At 42.8% G+C, this 27,786-nt stretch overlaps 1 protein-coding gene across 1 annotated transcript in view; it reads right to left on the minus strand.

Moving 5' to 3' along the window:
* Nucleotides 1-614: 614 nt before the first annotated feature.
* Nucleotides 615-27,786, minus strand: part of RIMKLA (ribosomal modification protein rimK like family member A) — a gene marked incomplete at both ends in the record, with an annotated part of 28,273 nt that continues 1,101 nt past the window's right edge. The window contains 4 exons of the mRNA XM_081224602.1: nt 615-1,105; nt 4,296-4,499; nt 9,615-9,701; nt 13,163-13,393. Of these exons, the coding sequence (XP_081080728.1) occupies nt 615-1,105; nt 4,296-4,499; nt 9,615-9,701; nt 13,163-13,393 (1,013 nt within the window). The remainder of the gene's footprint in view (nt 1,106-4,295; nt 4,500-9,614; nt 9,702-13,162; nt 13,394-27,786) is intronic.

Raw genomic sequence — 27,786 nt, forward strand, 5'->3', positions numbered from 1 at the left:
AAGTGCTTCACTGAAGATGCTAAGGAGGAAGCTCCCTTTAAAACACCATATCCTGAGTGTCAGAGAAATATGGTCAAGATGGTGATGGATGGGGAGCAGAGACTGATTCTCTAATAGCACTGGGACTGTGGATACTCCGAGTATCTCTCTCTCTCTCTCTCTCACTCACTCACTCACTCACACACACACACACACACACACACTTAATGAAGAGCACACAACTGCAGTCACATTCCACCTCTTCTGCACGTGCCTCTGTCCGGTGGTTGCTCTTTTGTACAGTATTTCCAGGAGCCATTCTGAGTTAATGGGCTCCACTGCTAAAAGCCAGAAGCACAGCACAGAGTCAGCCGTAACATCCAACTGCTTGCAGCAGACATCCGTCTCAAATCCATCAGTCGGGATGTTGTTCTTGGTGAGGGTTTTTATATTAGTGTTTATAAAACCCACAAAGCTAGGCCATTTGCTTAAATCATCGTTAGAAAGAATGCCGAGTGTCCAGATGGGATTTCCAGTTTCTGTGCAAATGAAATCACACTAGTCCAGATTTTATTCGCTCAAAACTACTAGGGAAGCAGTAGGATTTGGTTTCAACGCTGCCAAAAAGCAGGAATTCACTTAAGTTTTAATTCTGAAGCAATCCTGGTGTTAATGTTGTAGCCAGGGTCGGGCAGCATGGGGGCCGGGGCCCCCGCTGTGCTTGCTGAGGACCCCCGGATCTCTCCCAGTTCAGGCTCGCTCTCGCTAGAGGTAGACCCGCTGTTGATGGCGTAGACGCTCTCTGTGACTCCCTGAGCTGAAGCACAGCTGTCTGGCTCTTTCTTCTCCCTGGGACTAGACAGTCCTGGGAGGACAGCCATCTTCCCGGTCTGCCTGTTGGGCAGCAAGGACAAGGTGTAGTCTGCAATGATCCCGCCCACATCTAGGTTGCAGGCCTGGTCGAAGGCTAGGAAACCCACGTTGGCGTTTGCTTCACACACCATAAAGGAACCATCGTCCATGATGAGGAGATCGATGCCACAGAAGTCCATGCCCAGGATGTTGGACACCTGGATAGCCAGCTGCTTGCCTTGTTCTGTCAGTGGGCACATGACGCCCACGCCACCTGTGGGGAAAGTGCAGTGATGTAATGGTGACACTGTAACCGAGCAGGACCGTATAAGGCCTTCCCAGAAGAGACCCCTACCCACATCCTCTGCCTGCCCTTTGTCGTAGAAAAACTTTAGTCAAAGAATAAATTTAATCAGAGAAGTGAGAAAATGCAGAAAGAAAGGAAAACAGTCAAGCAAGATAAGATAATAATACTTTAGCCATTAAACAAAGTCAAGGACCTTTAGTTCTTCCTCAAGGACTGCAGATAATATTCTGAGCCACGTCCTGTGAGCTGTTTTGCAGATACTGAAACCCCCAGCAGGTGGAAGAAGTTAACTGTATGCTGCCCACAAGCACGGAGACCCCAGACTGGTTGGAACCAGAAGGTTGATGATGCTGAGAGCCCATTACCTCACCACCAGCCAATCAGAAGAATGACCACGAGCTGACCACGCCCTGCTCCTTGAACACTATAAGACTCCTCACTACCCCCTCCAGGGCAGGACACACAGTCCTGTGGGCATTAGCCCACTGTGGCCCCCTTTGCCTGGCAAAGCAATAAAGCTATTCCTTTCTATGATACTTCACCAAAACTCTGTCTCTGAGATTCAATCTGGCCCCAGGGTACAGAGGCCGAATTTTGGCAACAACACCAGGCACCGACTGGACTAACGAGTCAAATGACCTTTCAAGGAAGAGAGGTGAGGGTTGTCGGGGAAGGGCAGCAAGATGGGCATTTTTATTACCAACAAAAGGTCTGGATGGAAATCAGGACACCCTTTGAGAAAGTAATGTGATTGTTTCTTTCCTAGAGTTTTAAAAATGTTTATATCCTCTGACCCAGTCATCCCACCATGAAGGAAATAATCTTATATATTGGGAAAAAAAAGCTTTATGCACAAAGATGCTGAGGACAGTCATTTAAAATACTGGAAAGTCAAAATACTGGTATATAGTAGGCACTCGATATTTGTTGATGAGTAAATGAAAATTATAATCTAAATAGCTCACAGTAGAGGAAAGCAGCATAGTTTACAACCATTACTAAAAATGACAGAGTTTGTGATCACATGGGAAAATACTTAAAAGGATTAAAGGCTGTACAGTAGGACCATAATTATGCAAAAAAAAATCGTCAGAAATGACACCAAAATGTTAACGTTGGTTGTCTCTAGATGGTGGGATTAATGATAAATATCGTTTTTCATTTGACTTTGCTGTATTTTCTACATTGAGAATGAATTCCTTTTAGAAATTAGAAGAAACAAAATCATTATTTTCTAAGAAGAGAGAGGCCTGTGAGACAAAAATCTCATACCGAGGTCAGAGAGAGTCTGATTGCCCTTACTTGTTAAAAAGCTAAGACCTGGGCTTCCCTGGTGGCACAGTGGTTGAGAGTCCGCCTGCCGATGCAGGGGACACGGGTTCGTGCCCCGGTCTGGGAAGGTCTCACATGCCACGAAGCGGCTGGGCCAGTGAGCCACGGCCGCTGAGCCTGCGCATCCGGAACCTGTGCTCCGCAACGGGAGAGGCCACAACAGTGAGAGGCCCGCGTACCACAAAAAAAAAAAAAAAAAAGAAAAAACTAAGACCTCAGATTTAATTGTCTTCCTTTAGTCTCTTTGCAAAGACTTAACACTTGTATTCTCAGGAACTAATGGCTTTACCTTAACTCTGCCCCTCCACCATCTATTACATGGTGTGAGGAAAAGGCTATTGAACAGCTTTAAAACAGCTCATCAAAAAAAGGAATATGGATAAATTACAAAACAGTGTAGTTTCTAGTTAAAGAATGGATTTTTTTGTTTGTCTTTTCTTTTGGCCGTATGGCTTGTGGGATCTTAGTTCCCTGACCAGGGATTGAACCTAGGGCCCCAGCAGTGGAAGTGCAGAGTCCTAACCACTGGACCACCAGGGAAGTCCCCAAAAAATGGATTTTGTGAGCTGACTGAAAAAGACAAACTGATAATACATAAGGTTCGATACTGTGGCAAGACATGGGATTGTCATGAAAATTAAATGAGATAATATATTAGGTACTTAGCACTGTGTCAACCTGAGCCTAGCATTTGCTTCTATCACAGCACTTTAGTCACAGTACCTTACAATGATCTGTTTATGCGTCTTCTCCTTTACTGGACCATAAGCTGCCCTAGGGCAAGGATTCTCATTAATCGCTACACTGTCAGCCTCTACCCTGGAGTCCACTTGGGGAGGCTGCTCAATCACACTCAGGAAGAAGGACCAGATTGGTGTTTCAGCCTCTTCATTAGTCACCAGACTTGGTATACTCATCTGGCAATTTAGGAAATAACAACTGGGTACTTTTCCACATTACCAACATACAAATTCCACTCATGAGGCTGACAATAGATTTCAGTAATGAAGATGAACATTCCCATGCCCCCGGGACCATCTCCATGCACCAAAACTGAAAACAAGCTTTATCAATAGGTTAATGGGATGAGGTTATGCATTTGACCCAGACATAAACTGCAGCTTTCTAATAACGTCAAACATATGAGAAAAACACAATTTTCAGAAGAAAAAAGAAACACAATCTTCAATTACAATGGAAAAGCAGAATATGCTATGTCTCCAGCCATAGCCTTACTTCTCAGTTTCTTTTTTTTTTTTTTTAATTATTATTTTTGGCTGCACCACATGGCTTGCTGGAGTTCCTGGGCCAGGAATCGAACCTGAGTCCTCAGCAGTGAAAGCGCAGAGTCTTAACCACTGGATTGCCAGGGAGTTCCCCATTGCCTTAGTTTAGACTCTCCTTACTTCTTGCCTGAACTATTGCCACAGCTTCCAAACTCAACTCCCTGCCTCCCTCTCATGCCTTCAATCCATCCTCTTCCCAGATGTCAGTTTTTCTCAAACACCAATCCTCATGTCACTCCCTTGTTTAAAGCTAACTGCCACGTCCTAACACCTACAGGACAGGCTTCAAATCTCAGTGTCCTGACATCCCTGGCCTGACCTCCGTCATGGCACTTACACCCACCTGTCCCCCTCCTGGACTGCTTGCTGCTAAGGGAAAGGGCTTGTTTCTAATTTCTCTCTGTGATCCTGGCACCTTGCAGACGGTCTGACCAGATAGGAGGGATCGAGACACATTCACTGGCTGGGTGTAAACATCCTAATGAAAAACCCTGGTGGCCTCCCCTCACCAACAGTCCGACTGAGCTTTCGTGCCTCACCGAGAGAGCAGTTGCTCTGCATCCGTCCGTCTGTGGAGCAGCGAAGCATAGAGCCTATCACCTGGCCACCTACTACCACCACCCGGATATCCTTTCCATGGGATTCCTTCACGTACTTCTGGAACAGGTAGGGCACATCGTGGCGGATCACATGGCAGATGTCTGAGAGGTGGTGTTTATCTCTTGCGAGAAAAACAGCTTTTCCTTTAAGAAGAAAGACAAAGAGCAAGAGAAGTAGTTAGAGAAGCCTCTGAGCACCGTCCTTGCCATCCCACCTCCAGGTCCAGAGTTATCCATTCTTTCCCAACTCGCCTCACTGTGGCCCCTTCAATTTCTCTGACTCGACTCTTATGTCTTATCAAATGGCTGTCGAACCTCATTTTTTTCTGGGTTTTACTCAGGTCCCTCTCCTTTCCCAACTCTTTTTTCAAAATGAAATCAAAATGTATTCCAGAAACACCCGGAAGAGGCCAAAATAAATTCCTAGGGATCTAGTCAATTCGGTTCCAGAAACAGTCAGCACCTCCTATCACCCCAAGATGCTGATTTGGTAGAGTCCATGTCTCACTCACTTTTTTTTCTAAATCATCACACCTCACACTAGGCTCGATGCACAAAGCAAGTGTCAATCAATGCTTACAGTATATAACTAATTGAACATACTTTAGAGGAATTCCCAGTCAAGATGGAGAGAGACCCACAAAAGATAATGACACAGCCTGATATAGCATCAGGAGAGCTCTGTGCAAAATACTACGGGAGTTCAAAGAGGGAGCCACTGCCAGACGTGCTTCCTCCTTTTAAATATAAAAAACGTATTATTTGGCTATACCCATTTAATTCTGAATGGAATGATCCATACTTCTATTGATCTCTGGGAAAAGCGTTCCTTCTTGACTCCAAATTCTGTATTTTCTGCTTGAATCACTTATGCTTTTGCAATTACTTGGCATCTGCTTTTCCAACTGCATATTAGCTAACAGATATGAGCAGGGGGCCCTGACAGGTTTGCTCTGTAAACCTGACATAAGCATATCATACCCAGATCCTTCTTGTTAGCGAACATGGAGAAAAGAGATGGTTTTCCTAAGATATGTGTCACCACCTTAAAAAGAGTGGGACATTTCTGAAGTCTTAATAAAAAGAGGGATGGGTATCAGCCCCTAGTGGCATATAAGACCAAAAAGTAACCCCCAAAACATGTCTCAATCATTGGACATCTGGCACCAGATCTGGCATCTGGCAGCAGATGGCTGGGATTCAATGATAGGCACTGGGGATTCTCTGGACATTAGGTAGGATTTTCAGCAGAGATGGGGGCTAAAAATATGGACTTTGTTCCTTAGTTCCCGGCACAGAGGTTCTAATATGGGGCTTAGCCTGCAGTTAATAAAGGAGCTACAGTTTTAAAGGAGGAAAAAAACTGGGCGGGGGAGGGGCATTAAGATTAGTTAATCATCTACTGTGTGCCAAACACTTTATTTTTTTTTAATTATTTCTTTTACACTTCACTTCAGACTAGCTCTATGAAGCCATTAGGACAAGGATAGTTATTTTTGTTTTACAGAAGAAGAAAATAAAGGTCCACAAGATTAGTAACTTTCTCAAAGGCATAGCCTTCATGAGTCCACTGCCTTCTTTAGCTTTATTTCCATATACTAGAGCCTAACAACTGCTGTGACTTTGTTTACTCCCTATCCATTTTCCCTAAGACGTGTGTGCTACACTAGCAACGACCAATCTGAAAATAAAATTAAGATCACAATTCCATTTATGATAGTATCAAAAGGAATTAAAAAAACTTAGGAATACATTTAACCAAAGAAGCTCAAGACTTATACACTGAAAACTACAAAATATTTGAAAGAAATTAAAGATTGAAATAAATGGAAAGACATTCCATGTTCAGAAATTGGAAGATTAACATTGTTAAGATGGCAATACTCCTCAAATTGATCTACAAACTCAGTGCAATCCCCACCAAAATTCCAACTTCCTGTTTTGCAGAAATCAATATGATGATCCTAAAATTCATATGTAAATGCAAGGGACCCCAAATAGCCAATGCAATCTTGAAAAAGGACAAAGTTGGAGGACTTGTATTTCCCAATTTCAAAACTTTCTACCAAGTTACAGTAACAAGATAGTGTGGCCTGGCTTAAGGATAGACATATAGATCAATGGAATAGAACTGAAAGCCCAGAATAAACTCTCATACAGATGGTCAATTTTTCATTTTTGGCAAGAGTTCCAAGAGCATTCAATGGGGAACCAACAGTCTCTTCAACAAATAATACTGGGAAAACTGGATAGCCACAGGCAAAAGAATGAAGTTGGACCTTCATCACACCATATACAAAAATTAATTCAAAATGGCTCAAAGACCCAAATGTAAGGGCTAAAACTGTAAAACTCTTAGGAGGAGAGATAGGTGTAAATCTGTGTGACCTTGGATTAGGCAAGCACAAAATGACATCAGAAATACAAGTAACCAAAGGAAAAAAATAGATAAATTGAACTTCATTAAAATCAAAACCTTTTGTGTATCAAAGGATACTATCAAAAAAGTGAAAAGACAAGCTACAGAGTGGGAAAAAATCATTCTCAAATTACGTATCTGATAAGACAGTAGTAGCCACAATATATAAAGAGCTGTAAAAAAGTCAATAAAAGACCAATAAGCCAGCTGAAACATGGGCAAAGGATTTGAATAGTCATTCCTTCAAAGAAGATATACAAATGGCCAATAATATAAAAAGATGTTCAACATTAGTCATTAGGGAAATACAAATCAAAACCATAATAAGATACCACATTACAGCCAGTAGGATGGCTATAATAAAAACAAATTACACATTTAAAAGTTGCTAAGAAAGTAAATCTTAAAAGTTTCCATAATAAGAGAAAAAAATTCTGTAACTATGTATGGTGACAGAGTTAACTAGACTTATTGTGATCATTTCGCAATATAGACAAATATCGAATCACTATGTTGTACACCCGAAGCTAATATAATGTTTGCATGTCAATTATACCTCAAGTTTGAAAAAGACTTTAAAAATAAATATATAAAGTGGGCCCATACATTACTAATGCTTGGAAAACATGCATTTTGGCTTGTGGCTTGTTTTTATGGTGGAGGTATGATGACCATTTGCATAATTTGTCGAGGCAAATTAATATACCCAATATAAAAGTTTTGTTTAGTATGTGAAGAAATTGGAACTTCATACATTGCTGGTGGGAAGGTAAATGGCATAACTGTTGTGGAAAACAGTTTGGCAGTTTCCCTAAAGTTAAACACAGAGTTACCATATGACCCTGCAATTCTACTCTTAGGTGTATACCCAAAAGAAATGAAAACATATGTTCACACAAAAACTTGTACATGAATGTTCATAGCAGCATTACTTATAACAGCCACAAAGTAAAGCAACCCAAATGTCCATCAACAGATGAACAGATAAACAAAATGTGGCATATCCATACAATAGAATATTATTGAGTCATAAAAAGGGATAAAAAACTGATCCATGCTACAACATGATGATCCTTGCAAACATTATGCTAAGTCAGAGAAACCCACACAAAAGGCCACATATTGTATGGTTCCATTGATATGAAATGTCCAAAAGAGGCAAAGCCATAGAAACAGAAAATAGATTAGTGGTTGCCAGGGACTAGGGGAGGGGCCACTGGGACTGACCTTTAACAAGTACAGGGTTTCTTTTTGGGGTGATGGAAATGTTATGGAATGAGATAGTGTAATGGTTGTACAGAAGAGTGAAGATACTAAAATCCTCTGAATTAGATAATTTAAAATGGTACATTTTTTATTTTCTGAATTATATCTCAATTTTAAAAACATCTAAAAATACTATGCCTTCTATTTAATTTGTTTATTGTCTGTCTTTCCCTTCTACAATGTGAGCTCTTGGAGGGCAGGAATTTTTGTTCTGTTCCTTTCTGTGCCCTTGGCACTTTGTGGGCACTCAATAAATATTAGTTGAATTTTATTTTATGTATATTTTACCACAATAAAAAACTAGTTGAGACATGGCATTTTTGCACTGTAGTACAGGTGAATCGTATTCAGAGCCCCACCTCACCACCCAAATTCATTTCTCTCACTTCTTAGCAGGACCCCTTTCCTTTCCCAGGTTGCCTTGCCCACACCTGTTTCTGTATGTTGCTCACCCAGTTCAAACTCCACATTCCAACTTAAGTCTCCTTTTCATCCACCCAAGCCTTCCCTGCCTCAGGGCAGAGTGGGCCCCTCCCTCCGTTTGGCTCAAACAGGCGTTGACCTGCTACAGAAGCCATCGCCCTGAAGTGCTACTTCTCTACTCTCCACACATTGGAGATCGAGAACAGTGAGTGTGTCAAGTTCATGGGAACTGCTCATTCCATGTCCATTAGGGTACCTCCTCTCATTCCAGATGCCCTGAGCAGTTAAGGATGCCATCTGGGTATCATCAGGAGGTACTTGCTCACATACCACAAGGGAGGGGGATGGCTTTCTGCTGCACACGTCCTCTTCAACTACTATGTCTTGAGCACTGTAGTGGGTCTTGGAGACAGAGATGGGTAGGACCTGGTTCCCACCCCCTGAGCAGCTCACAGTCAAAAAGGGGAAAAGGCACATAAATCTATAACTGTCATAAGCCGTAGTACTATGCTAGCGGCATGGATGAAGTGCTTCGGAAACAACGGGAAGGGCAATTAATTTTGTCTGGAAGAGAGGGAAGGAGACCAGGGATGTGGACAGAGAAGAAACGACGTGGAGCTGGCCTTAAAGCCCGAGCAGCAGTTCACTAGAGGGCATAGGAAGATGGCGTTCCCAGCAAAGGGAAGAGAGCAGAGGTTTAAAGACAGCAGAATACATGGTCTAGTCTGGAATGGATTACGGAGGGTTCACGTGGCTAGAGAAGGCTGCAAAGGAAGATGGATGCCGTTCATCCAGGGCCTTCAGTGCCACGGTGAGGAATATAAACTGTATCTAATAGGCAACACCAGTTCTTGGGAGGGTTTTTCAGCAAGGGAGTGACAAGAAGAGATCTTTGTTTCAGAGAAATTGCTCCCCGCAACGATTAGAGGATGCACTGGCAGTGAAGTTAGGGAAACCAGTCAGAATCAAGTCAGGAGTCTGCTGCCAGAGTCCAGGGAAGGGCTGGGAAGGGTCTGGACAAAGCAAGGACAGTGGGGACAGCGAGGAGGGGACAGAAGTAAGGACTACACCACAAGCTCCGCAAGGGGGAGCTCCGTCTCCTCCGAGCAGAGAGGAGGCCCAAACAGAAGCCCGGGAAGAGCGGCACTGACCCCGGTGTCCGCGCGTGCTCTTCACCACGACTGGGTAGCCCAGAGGCTCGGCTTCATCGATCATTTTTGCAAAGTCTTCATGCCCACCTGTCAAGAAAAGCAAAAGTCAGTGAAGGTGAGGCTGATGGTCCAGGGCTCTGTGGGAATTCTTTGGAGGCCTCACATCTCTCTGATTAAGGCAATGTGAACCCATTCCATCGGACAGACATGCACTGTGCATGTGCCATACAAAAGGTGGGAACAGAGAGATAAGGAAAGCAGCATTATCACGTGCTTCCACATGGCAGAGGCTTCACATGCTCTAGTTCACACAATCGTCATGACAACCCCGCAGGCAGGTCAGGGATTTTTCCCTTACCTTGGCTGTGGTAGGCAGAATTCTAAGAAGGCCCCCAAGATTCCTACCCGCTGGTGTACATGCTCTGTATAACCCCCTCTCCTGAGTGTAGAGGGGACAAGTGACTATGCTGGGATAGCATTCCTGCGATTAGGCTAATAATCAGTTGACTATGAGTTAATCAAAAAGGAGATGATTCTTGGTGGACCTGACCTGATCAGGTGAGCCCTGTAAAAGAAGGTGAAGCATCAGAGAAACTCTCCTGCTGGCCATGAGGGAGCAAACTGCCATGTTGGAGAGAAGTCCATGTGACAGGGCCAATAGGCAGCCTCTAAGAGCTGAGAATGGCCCTCAGTTAACAGCCAGCAAGTAAGTGGGAACCTCAGTCCTACAACTACAAGGAACTGAATGCCAACAGTAAGCCTGGAAGACCCCAGATGTGGTCCCAGCCCAGCTGCCCCTTGATTTCAGCCTGGCAAGACCTAAGCAAAGAGTCCAGCTATGCTGTGGCTGGACTTCAGACCTCCAGAAACTGTGAGATGATAAATGGGTGTTGTTTACGCTGTTAAGTTTTCAGTAGATTGTTGTACTGCAGTAGAAAACCAACACCCAAAGAAACCAAGCCTGGGATTTTTCTCACCCAAAGGTAAGGCATGACTTGAAAGCCCGAATTGGCTCCACTACACTCCTTTAAACCTTCATTTAAAAAATATGAATATTAATCTGTATTAAAATCTTTCTAAATTGTTTTATAAGCCTCCTTGATTTCCTATACCTTTGCATCTTTGCAGGACCATTATTCTGCCTACCACAGGTGATACTGTAGTTCATCAATTTTTTGCAAAGCAAAATATTCTGGGATACTAATAAGACCTGTCACAAAAGTGCTAATGATTAAAAAAAAAAATAAAGCAGCATGAAGAGGCAGTGTAGATAACCAGGGGCATCTTTACAATGAGGACATTTTATAAGAAGAGAACTCCCAGCTTCCTGACACCCGCTGATAAATGTAACTCCTCTCTAGCCATCCTTTTGTCCTTCCCTTATAATACAGTGCAAGAGAGGTCCTGCTTATCTGAGGCCATCCCTGCACCTGTGCCTCGGACCCCTTTCCCTCTCACCTCCTCAGGGATCTTGCACCATTAAGTGTCCCCTCTCTGCTGTATCTTCAACCTCTCAGTTCAGAATTCCAGCAGCATTTTAAACATGCTCAGTAATCTCCCATCTTAAACAAATAAAACCCATTCCTTCACCCTGCATCATCCCTTAACTACAACCTCGTATCCCTACAATCAAGCTACTCAAAGGGTTTCAATTTCCTCACTTCCCATTCACTTCCTCATCCTTGACAAGTTGGCTTTTCTCCCTATGGCTGAACTAAAGCTGTATTCATTGAACTCCCTGTTGTTAAATCCAACACACAACTCCGTGAGTATGTTACGCATCCTCTCAGAATTAAACACCCCTTTTAATTACACCATCCTTCTTGGGATGTTCTTTCCATTGGCTTCTGTCATCTCTCTTCTTTCTGTTCTCACCTCTCCAGGTGCTCTTACTTGGCCTCTTGCATAGGTCCTTCTTCCTTTTCCTATTCCCTAAAGGATTCCCTCTCGAACCCTCTTTTATTAAATGTTGTTATTTTATTGTGGTAAAATATACATAACATACAATTTACCATTTTAACCATTTTAGGTATACAGCTCAGGCCTCTCTTCATTCTACATCTTCTCCCTGAGTAATCTCATCCATTCTTGTGACTTCACTTAACATAATGGAAGTTTCCAAATCCACTTCCTACACCTCTCTCAGGAGCTCCAGATCCATTTATCTGCTGCCTACTGAATAGTTTTACTTTTATATACTACAGACACCTCAAACAGAATGTGTCCCAAACTATAATAACCTCTTCCGACAATGCCTTGCCCTACCCACCAATCTGTTTCTCCTCTTCCATAGCTCTAGTCTCAGTGAGTGTTCGCTTTCACATCTGGTTGCCCAAACCAGAAACCAGAGTCACTCTTGATTCCTCTCCATGCTCCTCATAGCCACTCAATCATCATGTCCTAATATTTCTGTCTCCTTCCTAAGTCCTGAATCTGTTCACTTATCTTCATTCTTACTATGACCACCTTAGTTTAGACTATCATTGCTCATTTGCATTGTTTATAAAGCCTACCAGTACATATCCTGTCTCTACTTTGCCCCTGGTCCAATTCCTTCTCCACAGTGTAGCCAAAGTGACATTCTGAACTCTGATCAGGCCATTTCCTTGCTTAAAGCCCTCCAATAACTTCCTGTAAGTCTCAGGATTACCCCTGATCTCTTTCATGTACTGTATATGGTGACTTCTTATCTTTCTAGCCTTATATCTCAACTCTATCTCCTTGACATTCCACAAACTACTCAAAATACCACCAATCGGTCATGCTCTCTCTTGCCTCTAGGTGTTTCTACATTCTGCTTTCTTCTTAGACTGCTCCCCTGCCCCCCTTGCTTTATTTTTTTATTTTATTGTTATTATTTTTTTTCAACTGGAATCACTTTACTTTGACCTTAAACATGATCTCTAGATTGTCATTTTGTGAGGGTTATTTTTCCATTAATTTCACATTTTTGGCCTTAAATGATCTTTTTTTAAATCTTTATTCGAGTATAATTGCTTTACAATGGTGTGTTAGTTTCTGCTTTATAACAAAGTGAATCAGTTATACATATACATATGTTCCCATATCTCTTCCCTCTTCCCTCTTGCTTTAGCTGGATAACTTCAGCTAGCTTAGACATTCTCTCTTTTGGGAAGCCTTCTTTCCTCATCACCTACTAAACTAAATTAGGAGCTCTCCTGTGTATTCCCATACCACCTTGCAGTAACTCTTATCCTGGCACTGCACTGAAATTTCTTCTGATGAACTGGGAATGCCCTGAGGGTAGGACTCTCTTACTTACTGCTAGAGTCTAGAGCCTATTGTGGTAGTTGGCACACAGTGTGTACCAGCTACATATTTAATGAATGAATTCCAGAGAGAAAGAAGCAAAGACATATCAGACGAGGGAATGACTATGATAAAGACTCAAGATGTTGAATCATCTAAGATGAACAGATTCGCCTTGAAAACCAACAAGAGATACCAGAGGCCTTCTGGGCAGAGAGAACATAGGGATGCAGGCTATTTGGAAAGACAAGTCTCAATACTATTTTAAGGACACTCACCATAGGAGAAGGTGTCCGGCATGGGGACCCCATGTCCAGCCAGCTCCTGGAATGTCCAGAATTTGTTGATGCAGTTTAGAATGCTCTGTGGGCGGTTGACTAAGCGGCAGCCCAACTTCTCCAGGTGTCGCAGGACGGTGATGTCACTGTCCGACTGCACTGAGGGTGTGGGCACCCGGACAAGCACCACGTCTGGGAAAGTGGTGAGTGCCTTCTGGTTCAGCTGCAGGCCTGCAATCAAAGTAAGAAATGAGCTCTGGGCTGGCCATCATCTATTCCCACCAGAAGCACTGGTTCCAACAGACTCCTCAAGACTGAACCTAGCAGGAAGATAGCCTTGAAAATGGCACTTGGATATCCTGTTGTAATGAGAAGCTACCATCCACCCTATACTCCAAACAAATGGGCAGAGCATGACATTGAGGAAACACAAAGGAATGAACAGGGCGGGGTCGGGGGGCGGGGAAAGAGCAGCATATCAAGAATAATCCAAGTTAGAAGAATCTATAGGAGATAATGCAGTCCAGCACCCTCCTTCCATGTAGGACTAGTATAACTCAAAATGTAGTGGCTTAGGAGGCTGGAGACTTAATGACAAGGAATGCAGTAAAGGTCACTTACGGTATCTTTACTACTCTTATGACTTCATCTTTAAAAGTCATCTGGAATATTACGAATATAATGAATGTAAAAATGTCAAGGTTAGGTAAAAAAAACAGGATACAAGTTAGAAAACACTAGAAGGAAATATACCAACATTTTAACAGTGGGTAATGGGATTATAGATGATTTTCTATTTATACTTATCAGTATTTTCCAAAATATCTCCAACTGTGTATTACCTTGATAACAAAAAACTTAAAAAAAATCAATATACTAAAAATCAATTCAATATTAAGAAAAACTAGAATGCATCACAAAACAATTGGTCTATATAGCCAAAGGACTTAAACCTGTATGACACTGGATGAACTGGTAGTATTAGCTTGTAGTGAAGACTAAGAGGAACAGGAGTGCAGTCTTCAATTATCTGTGCAGCTCCATGCAGAAGAATTATTTGGCTTGTCTTCTATGACCTCAGGAGGTACAGCTGAGGAGCTATCCAAAAGAGCATTATTTTGTCTGACTGTTCACTTCTGTATCCCCAGCCCCTAGAACAGTATCTGCTGCATGATAGGCACTCAATGTTTGTTTAATTATACAGAAGCTACATGGAGATAGATTTGGGCTCAACAAAAGGGATACTTTTCCTCTGCCTTAGGATGGAATGGGCTGAGGCTCATTGGTCATCCAAGGATGGCACAGAAGGGATGCAAAAGTTAGATAAGCTCACAGCAACCTGCTTGATCTCTTTCAACCCTGATATCCTATGGTTTGCGTTACTCTAAGTAGTTATGTAGGCATCTCCGGTGCACCCAGCATCTGGGGATGGAATGATGGAGACAGGAAATAGACTGGATAGGGCAATGAGAAGTGAGTTCAGGGAACTACTTGGTCTGCCTTAGTGAACCTTAAAGGAGTCTCTAAAATGCTCTACAGAAAACATTTTAAACACAGTTTGAGAACCATCTTTTAGGCTTTAACCTAAAGCACCTTCGCTTTCATAAGTGATAAAAGTGTACAACCATATAACTCCAAGAAAACAAAAGGTACTAAGGAAGTTACTATTCCTCTATTGTGGGATGAATAATATCAATATAAAAACTCTAAGCAAAACCAAACAAAAGCAAGCAAACAGAAAAACCAAAACTATTACATGGATCTAACTTGCACAGTTTCCTCTCATTCTAGTATGTTTTGCCAATTTAAAAAAAAAAGAGTAAGCACAATCATTAAGTTAAATTGTTTTTAGTACTTCTGCTGATAGTGTGAACCCAAGGAAATGGAATATAATTCTCAGGGATGATTTGTAAAGAGCATTCAGGTTATCTTTACTTTGCCATCAAAAAACAGTATCATTTATACATGCTTTTTCCTTTGCCACTTAGAGCCCCTGGGGAAAATAATATGAAAGGGGGAGAAGAGCAAACCCTGAATAATATCCTCAAAACTGGTAGGAGAAGAAAGAAAAGTATTCAAGTTGGTGAAAATGGCAAGTAAAATACAGAACACTGAGGGGAAAAGCAACAGCCCAGGACAACATTACATAATGAGATAATATATGCAAAAATGCTTTGAGAACTACAAAACGCTATAGATATGCAAGGCACTGGCATTATTATTGCACAGACACTCTGCTGAGCAAGGTAGGACACTTTATGGAGATTTGTACCATCTGATGAGAAAAAATGGCTTTGCAACAGAAAAGTGACCTAGAGAGATGAGAAGCAGCAGAAACGTCTGGGTTTTAAATCTCAACGTGAGACCACAGACAAACAGTTAAACTTCTAAATGGGAAGAAAAGAATTCAGTCATTTCTGGAAATACCAACCACAAGTGGAGAGAGACAGCTCAGCCTCGATAAGCAGATTCACGTACACCTAGGAAGTCTTACCAGGATTTCATCTCTCTTCTCCAAAGGTAAATCTTTGGGCCTGGCTCATTCCAACTGAAGCCTTTAATAAATGAAGAATGGAATGGGTTAACGTGGAGCTGAAAAGGCTCTCCCAAGCAGTTAGACAGGTCTGGTCTCTGACTGTGCTGGCCGTCCAGCTCTGTGCAGAGAGGGACGTGATGTGTTTAGGGAAAACATATGCACAACCAGTTACTTCTCTGCCTATTGACCCAGCTCCAGCATCTTTGCTAAGGGGTAACGTCACTTGTCCCATGTTCATGCCCATTTTCTTTGCTGTTAGCACCTTGTCTAAATCACCATTTCTAGAAGTAGAAGACGAGAGTCTGCTGCTCACCGTGGCATCTTTTAGCAGGAACAGCAATTCCACAGAGCCCCGGCCAAGCACAGCTTGGGTTTAAGGCTGGTACTTGGCAAACCTGTCAGTGAATTCTGAAGCCTTTAACCACTTAGTAATCTCTCTCCCTCTCCCCATTAATATCTCCTCTTGGGAAAGGATGGAGCTTAATGTGTCACCTTTCCTGGGATCCTTAATGTTCCCATTGCAATCTATGGACCTTAAACCAAGGGAATGAAGTGCTGATGCAGGACCTCAAGGAGGGCAGGGCTCTGCTTGGCTGCCAGCAATGGAAGGAAAGCCCTGAACAATGAGGGACTGGTGCCCTCAATAACAAGGGATTTCATGCAATTAAGTGCCGTAGTGTCCTCAGGCATCACCTTGACCTGGGAAGCAAGGTGGGGGGAAAGGAGATGAGTTACTTCTGGGATATTTGGGGATCTCCCAGATTGCTAGACTGGGATTTAGATTTACTATTTAGCCTCAAACCACTTTTTTAAAAAAACTAAAATGATCACTATGTCCCCAAACAGGTCAATAAGATCGTGAAAAAGATCAGTCCCCAAACTACTTAGTATAATGACCAATAGCCAACCTAGTCTAAATCTACTTTTTGAAACCACAGTATTTTCTCCATATTACTTCTAAAAAGAATAATATACTTTTATGGGTAATTATGTTTTTGACTCTATTATTTATATTTGGAAATATTTTAATGTATTAAAAACAAGATAGAAAAATGAGTAACTTTTCCAAAGAACTGAGCCTGTTTTTTTTTCTAACCTATATATTGGATTAAATTAATTCTACAAAACTAGGCTTTTTTTTTTTTTTTTTTTCTTGCGGCACGCGGGCCCCCCACCGCTGCGGCCCCTCCCGCTGCGGAGCACAGGCTCCGGACGCGCAGGCCCAGCAGCCACGGCTCACGGGCCCAGCCGCTCCGCGGCACGCGGAATCCTCCCGGACCGGGGCACGAACCCGCGCCCCCCGCATCGGCAGGCGGACCCCCAACCACTGCGCCACCAGGGAAGCCCTAGGCTTTTGTATTTATATGTACAACAGCAAAGAAATGCGCTTAACAATACAGAGAAATAGCTGTAGAAATAAACAAGTCATTATTGGAAAGTAGAGCTCTAAGAATTAAACCCATTCTCAATCATTCATACCAATACAGGGAAGAAGCATGGAAAATAAAAGGTGCAGTCATCTAGATCTGAATTTGCCTAACGTTTTTACTGATCATCTATTGTGTTTGAGGAAATTTGCCAAGAACATTCATATGTATTATTGCATTTAAATTAAAGACATCTTGTTAAAACAAAAACAAAAACATGGAGAACAGACTTGTGGTTGCCAAGGGGGAGGGAGGGAGGGAGAGGGATGGACTGGGAGTTTGGGGTTAGCAGATGCAAACTATTACATTTAGAGTAAATAAACAACAAGGTCCTACTATATAGCACAGGGAACTGTATTCAGTATCCTGGGATAAACCATAATGGAAAAGAATATAAAAAAAAGAATGTATATATATGTATAACTGAGTGACTTTGCTGTACAGCAGAAATCAGCACAACATTGTAAATCAACTATGCTTCAATTAAAAAAAGAAGACATCTTGTATATGCATCCCTGCACTAGATCTGACTGTCAAAGTCTTTGCATTTACACAGAACTGATGCACAGTGGGTCCAGACCAGTGGGCACACAACACTCACTCATGTACACACATATGCATCCCTGGCTTCACAACTAAAAAGCAAGCTTCAAAACTAAACTGGCTTCTTGTACGCTAGGAAAAAAAAACCACAAAAAACCCTTCATGTACAAAGCAAGTGGCAGAAATAAGAAAATAGCAGGACACTGTAGCAGGAGAGCAAGCAAGGACCTTACTTACAGCAGCTTTTAGGACCATTACATTTGAGCAGGATCATGTAACCATGGCTGGTAGTGAAGCTCTGAGAGTTGTTAAAAATGAATCAACACTATAAATAAAATAAGTGGATAATAATCCATTAAGTGCTGCACATTACTGTGCTCTGTTAGGAGGGAGATGCGTCATCCCAAACATGATCTGGCTCATCTCAATCACTCTCCAGTTTTTCTCTGGTCTCTTTCTACCCTACCCCACAGCATCTTCTCATAAGGAAGTTACTTTTATTCTTACCATGTTATGCCACTCCTCCCCTTTTAAAGGTCTTTGTTACAATGCCCAGAGAAATCTCACCTCTACCTCATTAAGACCCACAGTCATTATGTGGCCACCTTCTCTTTCCACCAACTGCTAATTTGAGGTCATTTAATTCAATTCAACCTTCATTGAACTGTTGAGATGAATCAGACATACTCTGAAGCAGGAATACAAAGATGAGCCAGGTGATCTCTGCATACCAGGAGCTTATCGTCTCCTTACAGAGAAATATATCAACATAATTTTAATTCAGTCAGTCACTCAACACACATTTATTGTTTCATGCATTCATTCAGTGAAGATTTATTGAGCACCTACTTTGAGCCAAGCCCAATGTCAGTTTGGGTTTCCCCAGAAGGACTCCTGGAGATAAGGACTGAAGTGCAAGAGGTCTATTATCACGGTAGTAATTTCAGGAAACACTGGAGGGGGAAGTAGAGAAGGCAATGCTGCAAATAAAAGGTGTGTTATGAAGTGAGTGATCACCTTGGCACCCAGGGCTTAATCTTGCCGGGTGACAATAAGAAACGGTTTAGTGCACACTCCTTGGTTACCCCACCCAAGGGGCGAGGAAGCTAGCAATTTATAATATTTATATACTAACCCTGTCTTTGGTTGAGAGCTGATCCAGGGGTGTGGTATTAATTCCCTGGTCCTTCCAGCTTGCCATGCATGTGTGGGCAAAGTGAGCTCCTGTGACCAGAGAAAGCCCTCAGGCAGAGATTCAGGTGCTGATGGTTAGACCGGTGGCGGTAGCAGTGTAGGGCAAGAGGGGAGGATGGACACAATGCCATCAAATGGTAAGAGCAAAAGGGACATGGGAGGGCCTCTGACAGGCACCATCTAAAAGGCTGGGCACAGGGGTGAGGTGTGAGTGTAACAAATAATATCCCTGGAATTTAAGAAGAAAGAAAACAGACAACTGTAACTAATGTCATTGATGCTCTATGCAGAGCACCTGGGTATTAAGAAGAGTTATCAGTCTGGTTTGGGCAGGGGGTGGGGAGGTTCTAACACAACATGAGAACTGCTCTAGCAGGCATATATATCAGGGTACAGTGACAGCGAAGGAGGGGGGAACAGTTAGGTGATTATTTCTGAGAATCAAGCAAAGTTTCAGAAAGGAGATGTTGACTCGTAGAGCTTCTGGGCTCAGAAGAAATGTGTAAAACTAATAAATGCATAATGTCTACCCTTCAGAAACAAGTCGATGGTAAAGGCATGGCAACTCATAAGCACTGAGTTCTGTGACAGCCCAGGGCAAACGTATTTGCAAAGGCTTTTCAGGAAGTTGAGGACACATGAGATGAAAGGCAATTATGGCAAAGTAGATAAAGTGCTGGCCTCCAAGTCAGAGACTCGATTTAATTCTGTGCCATCATTTAACAGCTTGGCAAGACACAAAAAAATGTCCCTGGGTCTCAGTTTCCTCTTCTGTAAAATGGAAGAACTTGAAAACCTTCCTCTCTCCCACACCTCACCAACACAATGTTTCCTCGCAGCCACGAAGACAAATCTCATCAAGCCCTTTTCTCCTTTCCTATCAGGCTCTCAAGATTCCAGTCTCCAAGGCCATATCACTTCCCTGAACTCTGAACCCCACCTGGCTCTGACATTGCCTTTTCTTTCTTTCTTTTTTTTTTTTTTAAACATTTTGACTGCGCTGGATCTTCACTTCATTGCGGTGCGCGGGCTTAGTTGCCCCAAGGCATGTGGGATCTTAGTTCCCTGACCAAGGATTGAACCTACGTCCCCTGCATTGGAAGGCAGATTCTTAACTACTGGACCACCAGGGAAGTCCCTGACATTGCCTTTTCTACTCCCACCTTCCACTCCTGCCCATCTCCCTGGTGCCCTCGGGGACTCAATCACTGGGACTCAATGGGCAGCAAATCTCCTATCCTTGAACTTTTCAGCAACTGTTCCCTTCCCCTTCTTTTTCTGAGTCTAACTGAACCCTGGCTCTCCCCAGCGACACTGCTTCCCCACCAGCCCTCCCAAGCTGTGGAGGATTTTCTCTCCCTCTCACCTGGGGTTACTGGGCCTAGAGGTAGGAGAGACGTGCTCCTTCCTAGCTTCTCATTGCAGCTTGACCAGCATCCTTCTCTCCTCCTAAAACACCCAACTTGACTCTCATCTGACAACACCACACATCTCCCCACTTGTGCAGGTCATCTAAAGACCCCAGTCACTCCCCTGTCCTTGAAGCTTTAGCTCCAGACTCACTGACTCTCCTGTGCTGTCACAGATATTGGTGATTTCAATATCCCCATGAAGAATTCTTCCAATTCCCAGGCCTCTCTGTTTCTTGACCTCCTTTCCTCCAAGGATCTTGTCCACCATCCCACCCCAGCCACCAGTACCAGTTACATTCTAGACTTTATGCAGTGATCATAACTCCCGTCTCCAAACACCGTCTCCTATCTTTCCAGCTCACTCTATAGTACCCCAACTCCAGCCACACTTTGACACCACCTGGGACTACCATGCATGGATCCCTCATGTTTTCACTGTCCCTCGCCCCCTTCATACCCTATTTCATTTCCATAGTCAAGCACCACAACATATATCCACAAATCCTTGCACCCATTTCTTGCTTGGCTAAACCACAACCCCGGTTAGACTGATCCAACTCTGCCTACTTCATGTGCCCTCCTGTGCAATGGAGCATGTCTGAAGAAAAAATACACAAACCTGCTGACTGATCTCAAGGGCATCCTTATTGCTGCCTGCTAAGCATTGTTTCCCTAGTTCATTCACTCTCCCTCAACACCGGACAACTATTTCACGCTTTCTTTTCTTGCTTCAGATCTTCACTTCTTCCTCCCTCCTCCTCATTCTCACTCTTCCTATTTCAGGGAGAAAAACTGAAGCAATCAGAAAAGAACTTCTCTATAACTTCCCACTATCACATCTACCCACCTGCACCTGTGCCAATAGGTGACCTTCTCTATTAAAATGGCTGAAGTGTCCTTGTTCCTGGCTTAGGTCAACTCCTCGAAATAGGCACTAGATCCCAATCCCTCTCAGTCACGTAAGGCACTGCTCTAGCAAGTCACCTCTCTCTCCTACATCACCAATTTCTCTCTCTCTATTGCATCATTCACACCGGCATAGAATATTCTGTTATTTCTGCCTTCTTTAAGAAAATCCTCTCAAATCCATCTTTGAGCAATATCTTAGCTCAGGCTGCTATTACAAAATACTATAGGCTTGGTGGCTTAAACAACAGACATTCATTTCTCACAGTTATGGAGACTAGAAGTCTGATATTGGGGTGCCAGCATTATTGGGTTCTGTTCCTGGCTTGCAGACAGCAGCCTTCTTGCTGTATCCTCACATGGCAAGGAGAGGGAGGGAGAGGGAGAGAGAGAGGGAGAGGGGGAGAGAGGGAGAGAGGGAGAGAGGGAGAGAGGGAGAGAGGGAGAGAGGGAGAGAGGGAGAGAGGGAGAGAGAGGTGTCAAATTCTCTCATCTCTTCTTATAAAGGCACTAATACCATTCATGAGGGTACCACCCTCATGACCTCATCTAAACCTAATGAACTTCCAAAGGCCCCACCTCCAAATACCATCACATTGGGGGTTAGGGCTTCAACGTATGAATTTTGGGAGAATACAATTCAGTCCGTAGCAAGTTATCAACCCATTTTTCACCTTCCCTTTATACCAAAACTCTTAAGACAGTGTGTATATTCCCTGTTTTCCATTACTTCATTGAAACTGCTCTTATCAGTCACTAATGCTAAGTCCACATTCTAAATCCAATGGTCAGTTCTCAGTCCTCATCTTAACTTGATTTACCAGCAATAGCTGAAACAGTCTCATCATGTCTTCCTTCTTTAAACACATTCTCCACTTGGCTTCCAGGACGCCACACTCTCCAGGGTTTATTTCTTTTACTTAGGATTCTTTGCTGGTTCCTCCCCCTCTCCCCAACCACTAAACAGTGGAGTGACCCAGAGCTCAGTCGTTGGACCTGTTTTCTGTCGACAGTCACTCCCGTGATAGGTGTATGGAGACGCTCCTACTTTTGATATCTTCAGGCCAGGGCTTTCCCCTGAATCCCAAGTTGATATGATAAACTGTCTACTTGCCATTTCCATTTGGATGTTTAATGGGTACCTTAGACTGAGACCTGATCCTCAACACCTGACCAAACCTACTCCTCTCACATGCTTTCCATATGAGTAAAGGGCAAACTTTATTCTTGCATCTGCTCAGGACAAACTTTGGAGTCCTCCTTGATCAGTCCAATGTCTGATCCAGTAGGCAAATTCTGACAACTCTGTCTTCAAAATATATCCAAAATTCCAGTCATTTTTCACCTCCTCCCCTGAAATCATTCCAGTCCAGCAACCATCATCCATCATCTGTCACCTGAACTGCAGCAAGAAACTCCTAAGCCATCTCTCTGCTTCTGCCCTTGCTGTCATCAGTCTATTCTCAACACTATGGCCAGTATGACCCTGTGAACACAGGGCAGGCCATGTCACCCCTCTGTTCAAAACTCTTCAGTAGATTCCCAGCTCATTCCAGAGTAAAATACAATGTCCTTCCATGACCCACAAGGCCCTATATATTGGCTCCCCCCACCCCACCTCTCTGACCACCTCTCCTAATGCTCATTAACTCTCTGCTTTGGCCACACTGGTTTCCTTGTTGTTCCCTCTTGCCTGAACCACTCTACTCCCAGATATCCAAACAGCTTGCATCCTCATCTCCTTCAGGTCTTTACTTAAACATCATGTTCTGGGTGAGGACCACTCCAGCCACCCTATCTAAAATTACAATCCCTTTTTCTGCCCCCAGAAATGTGCTACTTTTTCCTCCTTTTCCCTTCCTTTTTTCCTCCTTAGCTCTTTTCACCAAATACTAATGCGTTTTATCTTGTTTGTATTCTATCTCCCCATCTAGAAGGTAATCTCCTTCAGAGGCAGGGATTTCTGCCTGTTTTGTTCTGGTGCCTAGATCAACACCCCTCACATAGTAAGCAGTCAACAGATATTGTTGAGCAAATGAATGAATGAAATCATAATAATGAGGGAGACTGTGTCTGTTCTTACTCTCTATCACCAGCACCTAGCACAGTGCCTGGCCTGGCACAGAGTGGGCACCCAATTGATATTTGTGGAATGAAGTAAAGGAATGAATAGGATTGTTGTGAAGATTAACTGACACATAAAAGATATTTAAGTATTAATAACAGAGTTACAGGAATGAAGAACCATTATTCCTGTTCATTCCACAATGCAAAGTAACTTAGATGTATCACTTCCTCATAGCAGGAGTCTTGAATTACTCTTTTTAAAAAAAAAAAATTTATTTATTTATTTATTTATTTATTTACTTATTTATTTATTTTTGGCTGTGTTGGGTCTTCGTTTCTGTGCAAGGGCTTTCTCTAGTTGTGGCAAGTGGGGGCCACTCTTCATCGTGGTGCATGGGGCCTCTCACTATCTCGGCCTCTCTTGTTGCGGAGCACAGGCTCCAGACGCGCAGGCTCAGTAGTTGTGGCTCCCGGGCCTAGTTGCTCCGTGGCATGTGGGATCTTCCCAGACCAGGGCTCGAACCCGTGTCCCCTGCATTGGCAGGCAGATTCTCAACCACTGCGCCACCAGGGAAGCCCCTTGAATTACTTTTTAATAGTGAAGGAACAAGTAGAACTAGATTGAGAATTTCAGATCTTGTTGTAGTTTTGTACTAAAATAATATAAAGCCCTAATAAGGTGAAGTCTCTCCAGGAAGTGGGTAAGGTGACTCACCTACCTACTGGAGGAGTGGGTGGAGTGATGTGAGGCTAGCAGTGACGTACCTGGATGTCCATGGACTCTCTGCTAATAAGGGGAATGACAAGGAGGTGTGGATGGATGGAGACGACGTGGACCTCTCTGATGATGGCTGTGTCCCTTCCACCAGGCAAGCATTAACAAATTTGGTGGAGGTGTATGGTAGCAACAACAGGTGGTTCAGAAACCTACAAAGCAGGGCTTTGAGATCCACTAAGGATCTCAATCTATTGGTTCTAGAACGTTTTCCAACACAGTTCATGAGCTGTCCCTAAAAACAGCTGTTAGAAACATCAACACTTCAACCCATCCTCAGCCCTTGAGGTCAGCCCACAGTTATAAATGTGGACCCATGGGGTAAAGTGTATCCATTCAGCACTCACATCAGTTTGGAAACATTACATGGTCGGTGCTACCACCTACTGACCTTTCCACTAGTGCTGGATGGTGGTTTCTTTGGATTACAGGGTGTCAGGCACAGGCCTTTAGCAGGGACTGAGGTTAAAAATCAAGCTTTGTGCACAAAGGTGAGCATGGTACCCTCTTCTGCTAGTGTCTTCTTGCACAGTAATGGGAATCCATCCTTTCTCTGTGAGGCCCCTGTTGTCTTTTGGAAGGCTGCGATAAGACCATTTCCTCTTTCAAGTTTACTTAGGATTTCCCCCTACCCAAACCTTTTAAATATTACTCACCTGGTCACTACAAAGAACCAAGTGAAAGTAGCCCAGAACACCTTAACGTAAAGAACCTGACCTAGAAACTGCCATATGGCCACCAAGGTTTTAGCTCTGAAAGTAAGGGAAGAATGCTGAATCATCCTGCTCCTAGAAGCCAGACTGTAACACATCCTCCTTTCCAGGGCAGATTCATTTCTTCTGTCTTGGTATCTGTCCCTGAGTTTGGGACTATACTTTTTTCTTGAGACAGTTAATTGTAAAGACCTTTGGGTGGTCAAAAAACTTGATTTGCACCAGTGACTCTGCCCTCAGATAAGTAAATGTGCTTGTCACAAAAACAGTTATGCGTCCAGTCATGATCTCCCCGACACAGCAGCTAATTACAGTACATCTCACATACCTGAATTAGCCTCTAAGGCACTTCACTCAGTCATCCAACAAACATCAACTGAAGGCCTACTATATACCTGTTCCAGAGCATGTATTTGAGGAATACCCAGTCATTTAGGGGGTGAGAGGAGATAAACTTTGTAAATAGATAAATTACAATAAAACATGATGAATGCTATCTTAGAAGGTCTGTACAGTGTTATTCGGCAGCAGATGGAAGAGAGAGATTCCTGGGGGCTGGGTAAGGAGTCAAGACAGACTGGATAGAGAGAAGAGTGACCGAGCTGGATATGCAGGGTGAATAAAAGTTCCCCATGGGGGAGGGAGCTGGACCAGACAGGCATCTCAGGCAGAGGCAATTTCAGTGCAAGGGGCAGGGAGGTCAGTATAGGCTGAAGCATAGGGTGGAGTGGAAGAGAGGAAACAAAAAGTGCTGAGCCCAGAATTACTGAGTGTTGGTCCCAACTGCCAGCCAGCACTATGTGCCCAGACACCCTGACTGATGTTTATCAGATGAATGTGTAAAAAGAACCGAGACCTATGCATGGCACACGATAAACACTCCACGAATTTTGCTTTGAATATTACTATGTGCATTTTGGTGCCACATTCACCACCACCTTATCCTCAGGATTGAGAAAAATTAACAAATATGTGTTGAATGAATGAAGAACTTGTGGTTTCTAAGAAGGAAATGGCAATGGAAAGGATTCTCATAATGCTACACCCAGCAGGAAGGTGAAGGGAAAGTGTTTTCTACAGGATTGCTTCAGTCACCTGAAGGTCATTCACTCTTCCCAGTAGTCTCCCCCACTCAAATCTACGCTGGGTAGGGTAGACCACTGGGTTCAAAAGAATAACCATAAAACCTTACATGTGCACAGCTTCTTCAGCTTACTTGTATTATCTAGTTTAAAATAACTGCAACCTTTAAATCCCAAACTTTTAACCTCTTGTCTGAATCCTATTTCAGATATAACCTGAAATTCTCATCTCTGTATTTGAGTTCCCACTAGCCTCCACCGAGGGAAGATTGGCAATGAATTTTAGAAACTGGTAGAGTCACTGCCCATACCTGTCCCAAACTGACCCCTTCATCTACTCCCACACGAATCTCAAGAAAGAACAGAAAGGAGCCTGAGTAAAGGTGGTACCTCAACTTCCTAAACTATCACATTACTTTGCAACATCACTGTCTAGCCTCAATTTAATATAATTTAGTTCAGTTCCACATCTGATGTCCTAAGGCATACTTATTCCATTATCACTGGCTGGGAATTGGGAGACCAGGTTTTTAAATGTCAGTTTGCTGCCAATTAGCTGGATGGCACTGAGCAAGTCACTTCGTTTTTTTTGAGCACCAGGTTTTTCATTTGTAAAATGAAGGGGTCAGAATGGGTGATCCCAAACTCCTTCCCAGCTCTCACAATAATTCTCAAATGGGAAATGGGAAATGGCATCGATGTCGATTGTAACTCTTTCTGTATTTTGAAGCTAGTAAGTTCTAGAGTTTATTTCGGAGGAATACTTTGGTTCAGCAAATTACCAACAGTTTTCTACAGTTGACTCTAGAAGAAACTGGGAAGTAGACTGCATATCTTTATTCATTCAAAAATATTTCTTCAGTGCCTATTAAGGTGTGAGGCACTATTTAGACACAGTTACAGCCCTGAACAAAGCAAACGAGCTCAGTCTTCTCATGGAATTCACTTCCTTGTGTTTAATTAATCCCCCCACGCACCAAATAAATCTTTTGACTGCTTTGGACAGCAGAAACAGTGATCTAATAGGTTTGTTTTATGTGTTGTGATTTGTGTAGGGCAATCTCTGAATTAGCAAAAAAATGAAAACTGCTTCAAAAAATCCCTGTCTTCAGTTTCTCCATCGACTAGGTAAGTTTAAAAAGAAGTAACTCCTCGTTTCTGAATAGATTGAGATACATTCACACATGAATTCCAGAAAAATTTTAAGACACTAAACGAAAGGGGTGAAATGTTTCCTGCAGCATTAGAATTTAATTTTCTCTTTTCCTATGACTGATTCTTTAACATGGGGTTTTAGATACAAAACAAAGAGCATCTCCCTTCTCCTTCACAGAATGCATGATGGGTCTACAAAAAGGAACATGATGTGGAATGATGTGCGTGTATCTCAAAAAAGGCATCTTTATAGGCTGTAAAACAAATAAAGAGCAAACTCTTGGTGTGGAAAGATGTATATACTAGATTTAGATCAGTAAAATATAACAGATTATTCCATTTAAGTATGGTACTGATGCAGAATTTTAGAGCTGGAGGAACCCTAACCCTTAGTTTTATAAATGAGAAAACTGAGATTCAAAGACATAAAGTGACTTGGCCAAGGCAAAGCCAAGATACTCATTAGCAGCAAAGTTGTAATAAGAATCCAATTCTACTGATTCCCTGTCCAAGAATTAGTTTTATATTAACTAACTGAGAGTTTTAACAAATCAAGACTAGAGAGATGGTGCCCTTTATGGCTGACAGCCATTGTTTTAGACTAAATGTATGATACCTGATGTCTGTAGTATATTTCTCCAACAGACTATACAATCTGGTATTACTTATGAAGGGTTTGGATAAATTTATGGATGAAACATCCGGGACAGATATGTTCTACTTAGAAACAGGTCACATTGAAAATCTCATTCCTAAATAGCCTGTTCAGAATTTGGAACCCCTTTCCCCTGCCAAAGAAAAGTAACAAATTATG

The sequence above is a fragment of the Mesoplodon bidens genome (assembly GCF_964165515.1).
Source record: "Mesoplodon bidens genome assembly, chromosome: 2".
Lineage (NCBI taxonomy): Eukaryota > Metazoa > Chordata > Mammalia > Artiodactyla > Ziphiidae > Mesoplodon > Mesoplodon bidens.